This window comes from Rhinolophus ferrumequinum, chromosome 11, assembly GCF_004115265.2.
Source record: "Rhinolophus ferrumequinum isolate MPI-CBG mRhiFer1 chromosome 11, mRhiFer1_v1.p, whole genome shotgun sequence".
Lineage (NCBI taxonomy): Eukaryota > Metazoa > Chordata > Mammalia > Chiroptera > Rhinolophidae > Rhinolophus > Rhinolophus ferrumequinum.
Window position 1 is genome coordinate 51958960 of NC_046294.1, and position 16116 is coordinate 51975075.

General features: G+C 34.3%; 1 protein-coding gene across 1 annotated transcript in view; it reads right to left on the minus strand.

Annotated features, from left to right (window-relative positions):
• Positions 1-16116, minus strand: part of RSF1 (remodeling and spacing factor 1) — a 124943-nt gene that overhangs the window by 38214 nt on the left and 70613 nt on the right. Inside the window, 1 exon segment of the mRNA XM_033120512.1 lies at positions 12910-13064. Within this exon segment, the coding sequence (XP_032976403.1) occupies positions 12910-13064 (155 nt within the window).

Sequence of the window (16116 nt, forward strand, 5' to 3'; positions counted from 1 at the left end):
ATACTAATTTTACTTAAACATGTTCCATCACCTCACCCTATCCTTCCAACTAAAAAAAAAACTTCAATTATAAACGAAGTTTTACCAAGACAGCAAGTTTTACAAAAAATTTTGAACAGATTCTTGTCAAGTCCATAAACCGGAGTTATAATGTATTTCATGGGGATAAAATGGAAAGGATAGAAGTGAGATGAAATAGGACATGTTTTTTACAATGAGAATTCATTATTTCTTTAAAGAGTGAATATTTTTATTATAAATCACCAATTTGTTTAAGTTGAACCATGATGCAAAAAAAAATTCAAGAACCACTCAGAAGGTGAGGTTACAGTACATGTATTACTCCTCCCTCTTTACATTTTTAGTGATTTAATTTATACATGCTGCTAAGAAAATTAAAGACATCACAGTAATTATCTAATTTGTTCGTTTTCCCTTTCCCACTGATAAAATAGGTGTAGTAAATTCCTATTCGTTGAGATTGGGTAGCAGATCAGCTAATCTAATTAAGCGAACATCTTCGTTAACAATTGTAATATAGATTACAATCTAAAACTAACTCCAACCTAATATTAAGAGTTTACTGAACACAATTTAGTAGTTCTATATATTTTGGTTCAGAAAGCAACTCAGGCTCTCACTGTAACTCTGACCCAAGGTAAAATGACACTATAACAATACTGTACTATATAAGGATGTAATGTGATAAATATCATTATAATGGCAACCATATTACAATATATAAATGTGTCAAAGTAACATGATGTACACTTCAAATTTATACAATGTTACATGTCAAATTTATCTAATAAAAAAAAATGACACCTATGTTTTTATTTGAGGGTGGTGAATGATAAAGTTCTCTTCAATTGTTTGAACTGATTTTGATTTGAATAACAACCTGTCAAAACAAAATGAGGAATAACATTCGATTCAAGACTCCTAGGTTCACTAATCCTATTTCAGCTAGTGGTGTATCTTTGGGTTTGTCACAAACTCTCTGAACCTCCTTTCTTCACCTATAAATAAAGCAACTGGACTAAGTGACCTCAACAATTATTCTTCACTCATAGTCCTCTTAATCGAAAAATCTTAAATCTTTGGTATCTTTTACACTTGGCTCAGTTGTTTTAAGCGAAAAACATGACAACAATTATTAATCTAGTTCCCCTAGATTACATAGGTGTGTCCTTAAAACCGTATAAAGAACAGAAACATGACAGAAAATGAATCTTTAAGCGTGATCATAATTGGTAAAAAGCTCATTCAGTATACAAACATTTCCCCAAAGTTTTGTCGAAAAGAAACTATAAGAGGATACAAATGAGTTTAAGAGACATGAAATTTGAAGTGACAACTCAAGGGAAATTCACTTCAAAAATCACAATGCCGCAGCAACAGTGCTTGACAAACCTGCCTGAGGTGATTCAAATTCAAGAGAAGTGTTATCTACCGTAGGTTTTTAAAGCCGATTCATTCATTTACTCAACAAATATTTATTAATCACCTATTATGTGCTTTCCCAACCATCCCAATCAGAATCACTATGTGATGAACACTGAATGCTCTATCTAAGCTAACGGTGAAGAACAGCACTAGTTACCTATCCAGTTACTTATCTCCTCTTCTTTCTTACTAACAGAACTCAGATTTTGTTCAGGAAAGTACTTGCCCTAAAAATTTATTAAGGATTGCAAAATGATGATATTACCATTCTATCATTCTTCCATCAGTGATTTGTTGGAATAAATACAATAAAAATAAACTTTACTAATTTATTATCTTGTTATACAATGGTACATTTCATACAGAAAGGTGGGAATGCTTAATTCTTTTCATTTATTTAACAGTTTTCAAAATAATAATTCAATTCCCATTGGCATCCTCCAAAGATAAACCAGTTTTCCTTTTAGTACCATAACAAAATCATGGATTTAAGACATATTCAATGTGTTTTCATCCATTATAGTTATTATCCTTGTTGATGCTTAAATTGTCCTATTTTGACGGTGGAAACCTCTTTCAATTGGCTCTTGAGTCTTTCTGGTGTGACAATGATAACGTCCATACTGCCTGGAAGGACAAGATGTTTCTTGGCTCATTATGCCCCGGAATCGGAACAGACTACTTTTCCACGAAGCCTTGGTTTAGTTTAGTGGAAAACTGTTATTTCAAGATAACAATCTAGGTGCTAAGGATGCTGCATCACTGCTACTGGGTTTGCCTTTGTTTCTAAGTCTTTTCACCGGACAGAGCTAGAAAATAAATGTATATATTTTTAAGTAAAAATAACTCACGAGTTCACAATGATATTTCAGTGTTTCCTTAACCTGTTCTATATTACATCTTATTTTTTTCCCACACCGAAAATATGGGTTTTCAAGGACACCACTAATAACTAGAGTATCAGTTAATTTTTCTCATATTACACACAAAACATTTTCAGAATGACAATATTGACCATGATCACCAAAGTGATTTAATAAGAAATTAAAAAGCTTTTGTATGTTCTCTTCCCATTCTTTCTCCATTTGTTTAATCTTATTATATCTCCACTGTCAAAGCACATAGCCATTAAAGACTATGTTCCCTGTATCCATCATTCAGATTTAGTTACATTTTAGATGTAACTACAAATTTAATGCTCAAGATTCTTTCATAAATTTTATTATAGATCACAGATATTGATAACAGTTTATCTACAGTCTTTTATTTGAAAGTCAGATAGACAATCCCTGTCGCACATTTTTCCCTCTTCCATATATTACGGCATTTTCTCCTGGTATAGAGCATTGCTTTCAAATAGAGTGATGGCAGTCTGGTTTTCTGTCCTTTAAGTCATTTGGTTTTTTTTGTCTGGAGAGCCCAAGTATTTCTTTTTTCAAAGCCCAATAATTTTACTAGAATATGTTGATGCTGATTGTTCTGAGTTCATTTTCCAAGTGTCTTTTCAATATGTAGTGTCACATCTTTAATTCAGGAAGATTTGTGAACATAGTCTTTAGTACTTTTGTGTGTTCCCTTGCTTTGGTTTTTTTTTTTTTTTTTTGGACCCCTGTTGCATTTTCTTTGCCTATTTTCAAATCCTTATCTATTTCTCTCCAATCTTTATCTCTTCGTTTCTTCTTCATTTAAAAAAATATACAGATTTCCATTTGCTATTTTTTAAAGACACAAATTCTTGTGTTTGTTGCACTAATGCTTCTTCTGATTTTTGAAAAATCTTAACTCTTTCTGAGTTAAGAAAGCACCGATTAAGTTACAGTTTTCGTATGTTTTGTGGAAATGTCTCTCGGGTAAGCTTTCATTCTCTGTAGTGATTATCTTTTTTTCTCATAATCCTATGGGATTTGATCTTGATCCTTTTTAGTTGCTTATTTTTATGTCAAATAGTTTTCTCATTTCATAGCTCGAGTTTCCCATCTATTATTTTTGTGAGATATTCAAAATTAAAGTGACTTGTGCTATGAGATCACCTAAATCTATTCCTTTCTCATACTAATATTTGAACCTTCTGTTTTATTTGTCTATATTGTCCCCATCCTACTTAATTTGAATTCTATTTCCAGTAGAGTTTGGACAAAGCTCAGTGTGGAGATTTGTCCTGGAAGGGAGCTTTGGCTAAAGAGGTTTGAGAATTCATAAGGCCCAGAGTAACCCAGCTCTTTTAAGACCTTCATTTCAGGTACTGTCTACAGTTTTTAAATTTTGCCATCAATATGTTTCTTTTATGGGGGATTTGCAGACACACAAAAACCATGCCACTGCCACTTTCCAAAAATCATGAATGGTAACTTAAATTTTCTCCTTCTGATTCAAGTTACAACAAACTCAATCAGAAAAAACAACTTCAACAGTTTCTCTAATCATGAAAGTGTTCTTTTGCTTTTCTCCTTCCTTCCCTCTCCCCCTTCCTCCTTTCTTTCTTTTTCCTCTCCTGCCCTTCCCAATCATCACAAATTTTTCATATAATAAGCATTGTGGTCTGTGCACTATTGTTCATGGCATAAAAATAAAAGAAATGCAAACTTCAATGTCTTTTTTGTCCTTTAGCGTTGCTACTTAAATCAGGACTGCTGTAAAGAAGGAATGACGGAAATTATATGAAGGAAACAATTTAAGATATCAAAACAAGGTAGCAATAACACCTGTATTTATCTGGTCTCTCTGTATTTATTTGGAGTAAAGCAATATTTAACAAGGAAAGAAAAAATGTGGTTTTGTACCCAGTACAAGAACGCTTTGAAACCCACCCATAAATCTCTAGATTATACTCCCATGTTTTATCAAAAAAAATTTCTTTGTAGCTAAACAATTTGTATTCATGTTCTATAGAAGGGACTGCAAAGTCTAATGGCTACAGCGGCCAAGCAGGTAACATAAATGAATCAAGTAGGCAGAAAGTAAGAAAAACAAAATGCCAGAAATATACTTAAATTCTAGTGCTACGGAATATGTTTTAAACTAAAAATTTAATAGTCTTCTCCTTTCTTAAAATGTGTATACATTTTTTGGGCACCCTCTGTGTGTATGTGTATATACCATGTTTCCCTGAGAATAAGACCTAGCCAGACAATCAGCTCTAATGCGTCTTTTGGAGTAAAAATTAATATAAGACCTGGTATATTTTATTTTATATTATTTATATTATATTATATTATATTATATTGGTCTTATATTATATAAGACCTGGTATTATATTAGACCCGGTATTATAATATGTTATGTTATATTATATCATATTATACCCGGTCTTATAGTAAAATAACACCGGGTCTTATATTAATTTTTGCTCCAAAAGACGCATTAGAGCTGATTGTCCAGCTAGATCTTATTTTCGGGGAAACACGGTGTGTGTGTGTGTGTGTGTGTGTGTGTGTATTTTTTTGGTCATGATCACAATGTTCGATTTAGTATTTAGCACTGTTATATGCAATACAGAACTTAGCCTTGAGTCATTTAATAGGGAGCAATGTTTGCTACTATACACTTTATGTCAGAAAACAGCTGTTCATGAATACAGGTACTTTCAAACACTGATGGAATTTTGAAACATGGTTTTGTATACAGGGCATCTACTCTCATGATATTCACACAATTTTTGAAATTGAGTGCCATCATTATTTAGTTTTCAGTTCTTTATTAGTAAACTCTGGTTTAATAATTTATCCTGTAGTCTTCATTCTATTTTATTAATATTACTTAAGAAAAGCAAACTAAACAATATTAATTTTTTGTTTTAAGTTTAAAGTCAGAGAACCTATTTTAGAATTCAGGCCATCACATCCATTTCTGGATACCAACTAGTGTAGGAAAGTGGGCCAGATTATTCCTTATGTACTTCATTTCCCATTTAACCAATTTCATGAAAAATAAGTAAATCCACTCATAAAATTGCAATATCCAAAGTGTTTCAACTGTATCGCCAACCTAAAAACTGAGTCGTTTGGAAAATATTTACTGATGAGGTAAGGATATTTCCCTGAAGGACATTAGAAAGTTAACACCTCCTCCCCCCAAAGGTTTTCTAGCACCAAACTATGACTAAGCCATCTATGAGCCATGGACTAAGAATAAGAAAGCTTTTCTCCTTCTCCAGAGAACTTGACTATTCATTAAGTTGTGCTCCCCTGGTAAACTAAAACAACTGGAATATCAACGAGGTTACTATGCAACAGCGCTCATGGTATCAATGACCTCTAACTAATAAATTGCATATGGACTAGAAAAAATACATAAATACATAATGGCGATGCTCTACTTCGTGGTCTCCTGAATGCAGCGACTCTTTGGGTAGGAGGACCCTGGAACATATGCCTATAGAGTTTGTTATATGAGATAATGGCTTATGTGGAACATGAGGCTTTGAAGACAAAGAGGTTTCTGCACCTACTCAATGAAAATCACATTTACTTCCTCCTGAGGTTGTCACCTGGGAGAAGACAGTTCTCCCATATGAGATGGTCTGGTCACATGAACTGCTGCGTAAATGACATACCCCTGCTGGCAAGCACTGACTCCTGTCCTACATCCATCTTAGTAGACTGATGTCAACTGTGGTCAGTAATAGTCTCATGAGTCTGAATGTTTAGATGAACCTGAGAAGACTCCTGACAGGCACTGCAGATCATCAACCTCAGAGTACAAAAAACTACTGTATTGTATAGTTCCTTCATTAGGCAAAACATTGAGTCACCTCTGAGTCAAGTTTTGAGAGCTTATCCAGTTCAAAAGGTTAATTACTAGGACTGACATGTTTCACTTTTAACTTTTTTTATACAAAGAATACCTAGATTATGACATAGTGAAGTAACTGAAGTTCTTTTGTCTTTAAAAATGTTGTTTTTACAAAATATCGTCACCTTGAATTTAAGCTTTTTATCAGATATGTTCCCAATGGCCAAAGGAGGATGAAGTGTAGATTATTTTTTCTAAGTACGGCCTGTCTACATTTATATGTAAGGCTTTCCCCTTAATACACAGAGGCATTTCCTAAAGTTGGGTTCATTAAGGATCCGTATCCAAATTAACTCTCGTCATTTAAAATTTCTCATTAATCTACAAATAAAGAAATCATTATGGGTAAAATCATTAATATCTGCACTTTCATCAGCTACGATAGAAAATATAACAAATGGCTTAACTTCTTGTCTCATTTGTTCTTAGTAATCTAATCTCTGTAAGAGAATTTTCAACTGTACTTACATATGCAAATGCTCATTCTAGTTTGATATGCTTTTTTGCTGAACTCAAACTCAACATTAAAAAAAGGTTTTCAAAAAAAAAGGTCTTCATATACATGTAATATTTTTTTCTTAAGAATATATAACTAACTGCCCATCATAGCATTCAGAAACAAATTTCCTTAAATTTCAGCTCTCCCTGTCCCTCCCAATCTCTCCATCAGGTATCTTTTCCGTTACTTACTGCAGATTATTTCACAATTATGCCCCACCCCAAAATTCTTATGTTAAAGTCCTAATTCCCAATGTGACTGTATTTGGAGAGAGGGCCTATAGAGGGGTAATTATGGTGAAATGAGACCATAATAATGAAACCTTAATCAGATAGGGCTATGCCCTTATAAGAAGAGGAAGAAACACCAGCTCACTCTCCTTCCACATGTACAAACAGAAGAGAACATGTGAAGACACAGATAGAAGGTGGCCACAGCAAGCCAGAAAGAAAGCCCTCACCAGAAACTGAGTCTGCAGGTATTTTGATCTGGAACTTCAGCCTCCGGAATGGTGAGAAAATAAAATTTCTGTTGTTGAAGCCATGTTGAATTTAAGCTTTATATCAGATATCATGTACCTGATGGCCACAAGAGGATCACCTGTAGGTTACTTTACCTATTATAACTGTAGGAATTGTCTTCACTTCTGCAAAAAATTAGCATCTCTCCCAGTTTTCTTGGTTGACTTGTCTTTTTCAATATTTAATAGAGATATGAATATGATACATTCCCCCCCACTTTAACTATTCTATGAAAACAATAAAATTAAGTACTACGCCAAGCAACTGAGACGAAAGCCATTTTTAGGGAGCACAAGAGAGGACTAAGGTAAACTGGACTGTGAGTCCCACCAAGGGGCAGGGTCAACTCTTACTCAGTTACAGCCCGTTGTTGACATGCAGAAATGATCATCCATACTTACCAACATTTCTAATTTCCAATTTGAAATGTTGACAGCAAATTCAAATAAAAAACACACGTAAAAACAAGTTCCCCCCAAAATTTGTATATGATTGTTCACAGAGGCATTATTCATAATAGCCAAAAAGTGGAAACAATTCAAATGTCTATCAACTCATGAACAGATTAACACAAATGTAATATATCCATGAGGGAATATTATTCAGTCATAAAAAGGAATGAAGTACTGATAGATCCTACAACATGGATAAACTTTGAAAATATTATGCCAAGTGAAAGGAGCCAGACACAAAAGGCCACATATTGTATAATTCCATTTATATGAAACATTCAAAGTAGGCAAATTTACAGAAACAGAAAGTGGATTAGTGGCTTCCAGGGGTTAGGGGTAGGGAAAAATGGCAAGTGTCTACTTAATTGTTACAGGGTTTCTTTGTGGGATGATGAAAATGGTCTGGAACTGGACAGTGGTTATGGTTATACAACACTGTAAGTATATTAAAAACCACTGAATGAAAATGGTGAATTTTATCTTAGTTTTTTGTTTTTTTTCCACAAAGCAGCACTGTACAGACCAAATTAAATATATTTTCAGGCTAAACTGGGTTTTTAAGCTGCCACTCTAATTTCTTTTCTCTACTCAAGATTCTCAAATGATACTCTCTTCTCATTCTACATGTAGGCAGAAGTGTATGACTAAAACTTAAAAGTCTTTTTCTAATTAGCAGGAAAAAACTAAAGTAAAGGATTTTTCTCAACTTTGCTTTCCACCACAAAAATTCCTTTTAAATTAAAAGTACCTTCTACATTAGAATACACGACCTAATGTGTAGTAAAAGCATGTATTAGGTTTCATGCTGCTCTTTAAGCATAGTAACTTCCAGGTAGTGTACCATCTGAAATGATATTCTGGACCGTAGACAGAGAAGGGATTAAATGGCTTCTAACACTCACTTTGGAATCTACCATAGTCTGAGAATAACATTCAACAAGTATTTGAGAGCTTCGAGCTTGGTAGTATGACTGGCCCTAATATAAATGGAATAAAAATAGTCTGATTAAATGCTAGTGGAGCTTTGAAAAGGGATCAAGAAGAGAGACCTGAAGTATAACTACAATTTCCACAGTGCCTCGAGGAACAGTACCTCAGGGAGACAAGAGCATGATAAAGACGCAGGAGGAATGCCCACGACATATGGAGTAAATAAAGGCATCAGGGCAATCTGGAACCAGTGATCATGTAAGGAGAAAGGAGACAACAATGGACAGATAGGTTGAGGCCAGTCTGTGAGATTGTAATACCAGTCTGAGAAAATTCAGACTTCTTTGAAGGCGATTCTAATTATCTCTGAGGGAAAAAAAACAAAAAGCTAATTTAATTCTTCAACTGGCAAACTTTTTAGGCCACATAATGCCATTTTGGGATTTTTTTGGCGGCCCACTTTTATAGGTAAAACACTTCTCCTTGGCACCTATACAAAAACAATAATCTTTTTATATTATGGGCTGAGCTAATCCTTTGTATCTCCTAAGGTTACATATAAAGCATGCCAATTCAACTGATGATTAAAGAAAAATCTATTTTAGCTACAAGAATAAGAGTGGCTGTTTTAGTCTTTCTCCAGCTCCTATTTATTTTTTCCTTCTTGATGTCTAATGTCCAAATATCCAACCACAGAGTTGTTACTTTTGTCACATTTTGCTTTACTATTCTAACCACATTAGACATTCTCTAGGACTGTTTCCAGCTTTCAAGATCCCCACAGAAGTGACTGTATGAAGGGCAACGTTTGTTTAGACCTGAGAGTAATAAAAATGACAAAACAGAATCACATTTCTTTAGTCTTGCTATGAAACAGAACACAAAAACTACACCTGGGAGGATGGAGTAAGAGATAGTGCTTTGACGGCAGAATAAAACTGCCTATTCTTACAAATAATGTGTAAGTACAGCATTTAAAGTGTATGGACTCTGAAGACTGCCCAGGTTTGAATAATGGGTGTAACATTAACAGGCTGTGTGACCCTGGGAAAGTTTCTTAAATCTCTCCTTGTCTCACCTCTCTCATTTGAAAAACGAGAAAAAACAATGTGGTAACTAGTAGGATGATTGCAAAAATTATATAACTTAAAATACGCATGGCGCTAAGAATGGTACTTGGCATATGGTAAATGGTATATGTTAGCTTTTTTATCCACTATAGTGTAGGCGTCACAAAAGCAAGGATTTCAGTCTGCTTTGTTTACTGAACTCCCATGCTTAAAATCATGTTTGGCACATAGTAGGTGCATAATAAGTATCTGCTGAATGAATCAATGAATAAGAAACACTTTACTTGTACAGTTAAGAGAAACAGAAGAGACACTATTTTAAAAAAGAAAGGAGAAAAACAAAGCATTAAATGTCTTGCTCCTCCTCCTTTACTTTTCCAAGAGATGTCCTCCTCCACAGACATTTTTTTAATTGTGTTAAGTGTTGTAACATCAGCATTCATTGAGGAATATTTTCAAAAAGCTACATGAAAGCCTCTGCTGTATTTGTTCCCGAGCTTAGAAGAAGATGGCCTCTACGACCTTGCCACTGAAAGTGTGGTCCTACGATCAGCGGCATCTAGGTCCTTGTTAAAATGGCAAAGCAGCAGCCCCACACAAGGCTGACTCAATTAGCCTCTGCATTTAAAACAAGATCACTAGGGGAACAGTGTGCATATGAAAATTGGAGAAGTACACTTCTAGATCACTCTAGTTAAAGAGCACAGACTTTATGAAGATCAGAATTCAAATATAGGCTCTTACACTTTATTATCTATATGACTTGGGGTAAATTAATTTCCCAAGTCCCTCATCTGTAAAAATGTAATAATAATAGTAGCTACCTCAAAGAGTTTCTATGAAGATTAAATGAAAATGCATGCACAGCATTTGGTAGGCTGCAAAGAAACAGGATGTACCCAATAAATGTTAGCTGCCATTATTGTTGAAATCCCACCCCCTCTATTATAAGACCCCACAGTGAAATTTTAGAATTAAATATTAGGAAGAGCTTTACGTTACTGAGTGAATTGTTCATTTTGTTTTTCTTTTTAATTTAAACTACATAGGTTCTCCCTTCAAGACCAGTGTCAAATTTAAATGTACCTAATTGCCTCTTAAATTCCTATTATCTTGCCCTCTTTTTCCAATTTTCTATTCTCTCTGATCTTAATTTTAATTGTGTATGACAATAAGAAATACATAAATAAATGACCAAACTGAATGACCAAATGAACTAATAATATTTGTCTGAACTAAGAACTAATCCTTAGGAAGTACTACTTAAAAAATCTGGAAATTCAATAGGGGTTTCAGACTAAAATTATTAAGCTTTCCTTACGTAGCCTACAAATTGAATTTTAACATATAGAATTTTTCAGAAATATGGCTTACAAATAAAACCACCCCAGATATTTGAAATCATAGAAACACTGTCCAAAGAAGAACAATAATTAAGATTTTTGCTAAAAGCAATGCTTAATATGTAGAAATATTATGTCTTACATTAAATGGCAAAATTATTTGATTTCATAAAGTCAGCCAGAGGATGACTTTATGAACAGTTCTCTCAAAGTAGCAAATAAGGTAAGAAAACATTGCTTTCTCATCAAAAAAACAGATGAAAACTAAAAGCAAAGGAATAAAGCGTGAGAAGGGGAGCAACTTCCTACCCCTATCTTGAGGAGGTATGTTATCAACAAAAAGTAAAAAGATGTTATTGTGACAAAATTTCAGTTGGTTTCTTCCCTTCTAGAAAGGTTAGGATTTGATCTGCTTAGAGCTAAGCAAATTATAATAGAAAACTAAGTCAGAAAATCAGATTTAATAATTATAATTAAAGTAGACTTAAGAGTTTGCTAGGTGCAACCAAAACAAACAAACGAATAAACAAAAAACCCCACCCCCACACACACATACGACCCAATACCACTTCACATCCATTAGAATGGCTATTATAAAAAATTAAAATAATGGGCGGCTAGATGGCTCAGTTGGTTAGAGCGCACGAGCTCTTAACAGGGTTGCCATTTCGATTCCCACGTGGGCCAGTGAGCTGCGCCCAAACTAGATGGAAAACAACCAGCTGCTGTTAGGCTTCTGGTGGGGCGGCTGGATGGCTCAGTTGGTTAGAGCGTGAACTCTCAACAACAAGGCTGCCGGTTCAATTCCCACATGGGATGGTGGGCTGCGCCCCCTTCAACTAGACTAAAAACGGCGACTGGACTTGGAGCTGAGCTGCACCATCGACAACCAGATTGAAGGACAACGACTTGGAGCTGATGGGTGCTGGAAAAACACACTGTTCCCCAATAAAAATAAATAAATAACAAGTGATGGGTAGGAATGTAAAATGGTGCAGTGGCTGTGGAAAACAGAATGGAGGAGTCTCAAAAATTTAAAAATAGAACTATTAAATGGCCCAGCAATTCCACTTCTGATTATATACCCCAAAGAGTTACTCAAACAGATTATCTGTATACCCATGTTCATAGCAGCATTACTCATAATGGCTAAAAGGTGAGAAAAAAAGAGTCACTGACAGATGAATAAACAAAATGTGGTATATATATATATATACCACGGAATGTTATTCAGCCTTAAAGAGGAAGGAAATTTTGACACATGCAACTGCATGGATGAACACTGAAGACATTGTGCTCAGTGAAATAAGCGACACACAGAGAGACAAATATTGCATGACTTCTCTGATATAAGGTTCCTAGAGTTAGTCAAATTCATACAGATAGAAAGTAGAATAGTGCCTGCCAAGGGTTGGGGGGAGGGAAAAATGGGGAGTTAAGTGTTTAATGAGTACAGAGTGTCAATTAAGGGAAATGACTCTGGAGATGGATGGTGGTGTTTGCACAGCAATGTGAATGCACTTAATTGTACACATAAAAATGATTAAAATAATAAATTTTATGTTATGTATAATTTACCACAATAGAAGAGTTCGCTAAGTACCTTCACATTCTTAAATTAATAAAATATATATTGTTTTGATAATCTGAACATTTTTATTTAATTTTTTTAAATGTTCAACATGAAAGAGCAAAGTACTAGTTTTTTTTTTCATTAATAAAAGAAAGATCAACCTCCTTTTACAGGAAGACTTCCAATATTTCAAATTGAGAGAATTCCATTTATATAGTTGGGAGGAGGAGTGAAAGAAGAGAAGAAACTACAAAACAAAGCAAAACAAAACACACAAAAAAAACCTTGTTTAGCTGTTTCTTCCTCCTTTTTAGTCTCCTCATCCTCTAAGCTGGGACTTTCCCGGGAAGAGTTGTCTTGTTGGCTAGAGTTTTTCAATAATACAGGATCGATTTGTGCTTTCAGGAGTGCAAGAGTCTCAGCCAACTCGTTTCGATTCCTAAACAAGGGAAAAAATAAGACAGAATAAAAATCTTTCTTCTGTTCTAAAGAGCTTTCAGTATAATATGTACTAGAAATTAAATTAAAAAAAATAAAAACACATTAAGGACATCCAAATCATGGTGCAGCTAAAAGTAATTAACCTTGAATTTTAAAATTAAGTATTAGGAATGAATACATATTAAAACACACTATTCTTCAAACATTAAAACACACTATTCTTCTCCCTATTGATTAGAACGGCAATGCAAATCTCTTTGGCGGAAAAGAACAGTAGGAACAAATTAAATAAAAATCAAAGTCTGATAATTTTTTAAAGTACTATGCAATCTCTAAGGAGTACAAAATCAATGTAAAACTTGCTTGAAGAAACATTTCTTTTTAACAAAATGATTCAAATTTTTGATTCATTTGGGAATACTTTTCCACCTACAGAGAACGCAACAGTTGATATTGTTATAAAGTTATGATCCAGGTCTTTCTGAGTAATTACGGCAAAAAGTCAGCTCTATTAAAACATTCAAAAATCTAAGAATTCAGATTACTTATGTTGTTTTGTCAATTATAGTTTACGACTACAGGAAGAGAATTCAATTTAAATAAAAAATACAAGAAAATCCCAAATAAAAAAGATTCTAATCTATATATTCTCTATTTTTACTACCAAAACTAGAGGTGTGGTATGGTCAATGTAAATGCCTGTTACAAACAAAAAAACTGAGTTGGATATTTTTCCTGCTCAGATAAGCAATGTGTAAGCAGATTAAAAAGGAAACCCTGGACTAAGAATTGGGAAACTCAGTTCCAGTTCTGCCACTAAATTAATTAATCAGAACCATGAGCTTCCCGTCTGGGTTTTCAAAGCACTGTGTACACACCTCTAAGTCTATATAATTAGTATTAAGATGAAATTGCTTGTTTCCTTAATCTGTCATGACACATATGCCCTCTATCCTATCCCTTTCCACCTCCATCCCAGCTAAACTCTACTGCTTGAGAGCAGGGATTGCTTTATTGCTAAACAAAAATTTTTAAAAAATCAACAAATGCATAAAATCCCTGTTCCTAAACTAGATGGCTATGGGCCCCTAGACAGGTCATATACCTTCACTAGTCCTCAGCTTCCTTATCTATAAAAGACTGAATTCTCTCCAGTATTATTAAATTGGCCTCTTAAGGAAAATAATGAAATTGTCACTGATATATATCTTTCAGAAATTAAAATGGCAACCATTTTGTCATTGTGTATGGGAATGAACACACAGGATTAAACACATCATAAATCATCTGTATGAAATGAATAAACATGTTTATACATATTATAAATATCATATAAGCATACCCAATAAAATGAACAGTTTGGAATTTTAATTCTCTAGTAGTAGAAGGTCAGATTGGATGCTCTTCCAAGGTCCTGCCTCCACTTTACAAAAAGGAAAATTAAAAGCTAGAGACATTAAATAAATTTATTTTTGGTAAAGTTTCTATCTCCTGACTTCATTACACCAATCTGCTTCTAACCTAAGGCTCTCTCTACTTAATGTTATTACTTCTCATATTGCATTGAGAATTCTGTATGTAGTAAGTGTCTCAACCTATTTGTTATTTTTTGAGGCCATGCTGGTAACTGGAAAATGTATTGAAGTTTTTCAGTATACCTATTTTAAAAAGCTTCCAAACATCAGAAGCGAGCCAATATTGCTCGACAGTTCATGTCAATTATTTCCACTATAAACAACAAAAAAGGCTTTTAACCCAACTACTGTGTTAATACTCAAGACTGATGTCGTCATTATTGTATGAAAATAGAAAACTATCCATCTTTGGATTTTGCATAATTTAATCTCACAATTATTTAGTGTGCTAAATAATTTTTTTTAATCCTAAATTTGAACTAGTCAGAAGGAATTTCTGTAAATCACATGTATTCAAATTATACCTATTTGTTGTTTTGTTTTGTTTTTTACCATTATCTTCAGGACCCTTTTAGAGTAGACTATAGACTCTAACAGCAATTCAGTTGTTCTGCCCTCTCTCCTCCAGTGCTTGCTTTTCTCTAAAACCTTTCTTCACTCAGGCGTATTAAGTCAAGATATATCCCTCCAAAATACCATGCTCTTAGAATGTCAGGTGTTTGCACTTCTATTCTCCTAAGCTGGAATGTGCTCCCCATACCCAACTCCAGTCCCTCTTTCAGAGACAAGCATAGAATGGATGGATAAACAAATGGGGAATATTCCGACAAGGGACTACTATTTAGCCATTAAAAGAAGTACTGATTCTTACTAAATAGATGAACCTTGAAGACGTTATGCTATCTGAAAGAAGCCAGACACAAAGGCCACAGGGTATGGTGTGCAGCGGTTTCTTTGTGGGGTGAGGAAAATGTCCTGGGGTTAGACAGCGTTGATGGTTGCACAACTTTGTGAATATACTAAAAATCATTGAATTATATTTTTAAAATTGATGGTGGCTTGGACAAGAATGTATTATAGCTATGAAGGGGATGTAGACCCATCAAATACTGGATACATTTTGCACGGAGAGCTGATTGGATTTGCTGATAGAGTAGATGTGAAGTGAGAGAAAAAGAAAAATCAAGGACATACCTCCAAGATTTTGGATCCAAGCAACTGAAAGAATATGACTACTATTAACTGAGATGGGACAAACAGGTGAAGATGGAAAGGTCAGAAACTCAGTTTTTGGCAGACTGACCAATTTTGACTTAACAATTATTAACAAATTCTTAACTCTGGCATTTTCCTCATCTGTACCTGAAGTTAATCTAGATGTTGGTGAAATGGAGCATATCATCCTAATTATTGTATTGTGGAATATAATTTTTCCCAAGCTTTCTTAAGGGTTATTTAGTTTGAGTTAGCGGTAGGGACTAAACTTTTTACAGGCAACTGAGATGATAGTCCAATTCAATAAAAAATAACACAGACAAAAACAAAGGCAAGCACAGGCATCATCTTCTGCCAAGTATGGGCGAGGCATCTGGTTCTTCCACAGCACACTGGGTGAGCTACATCACAGATCACGTT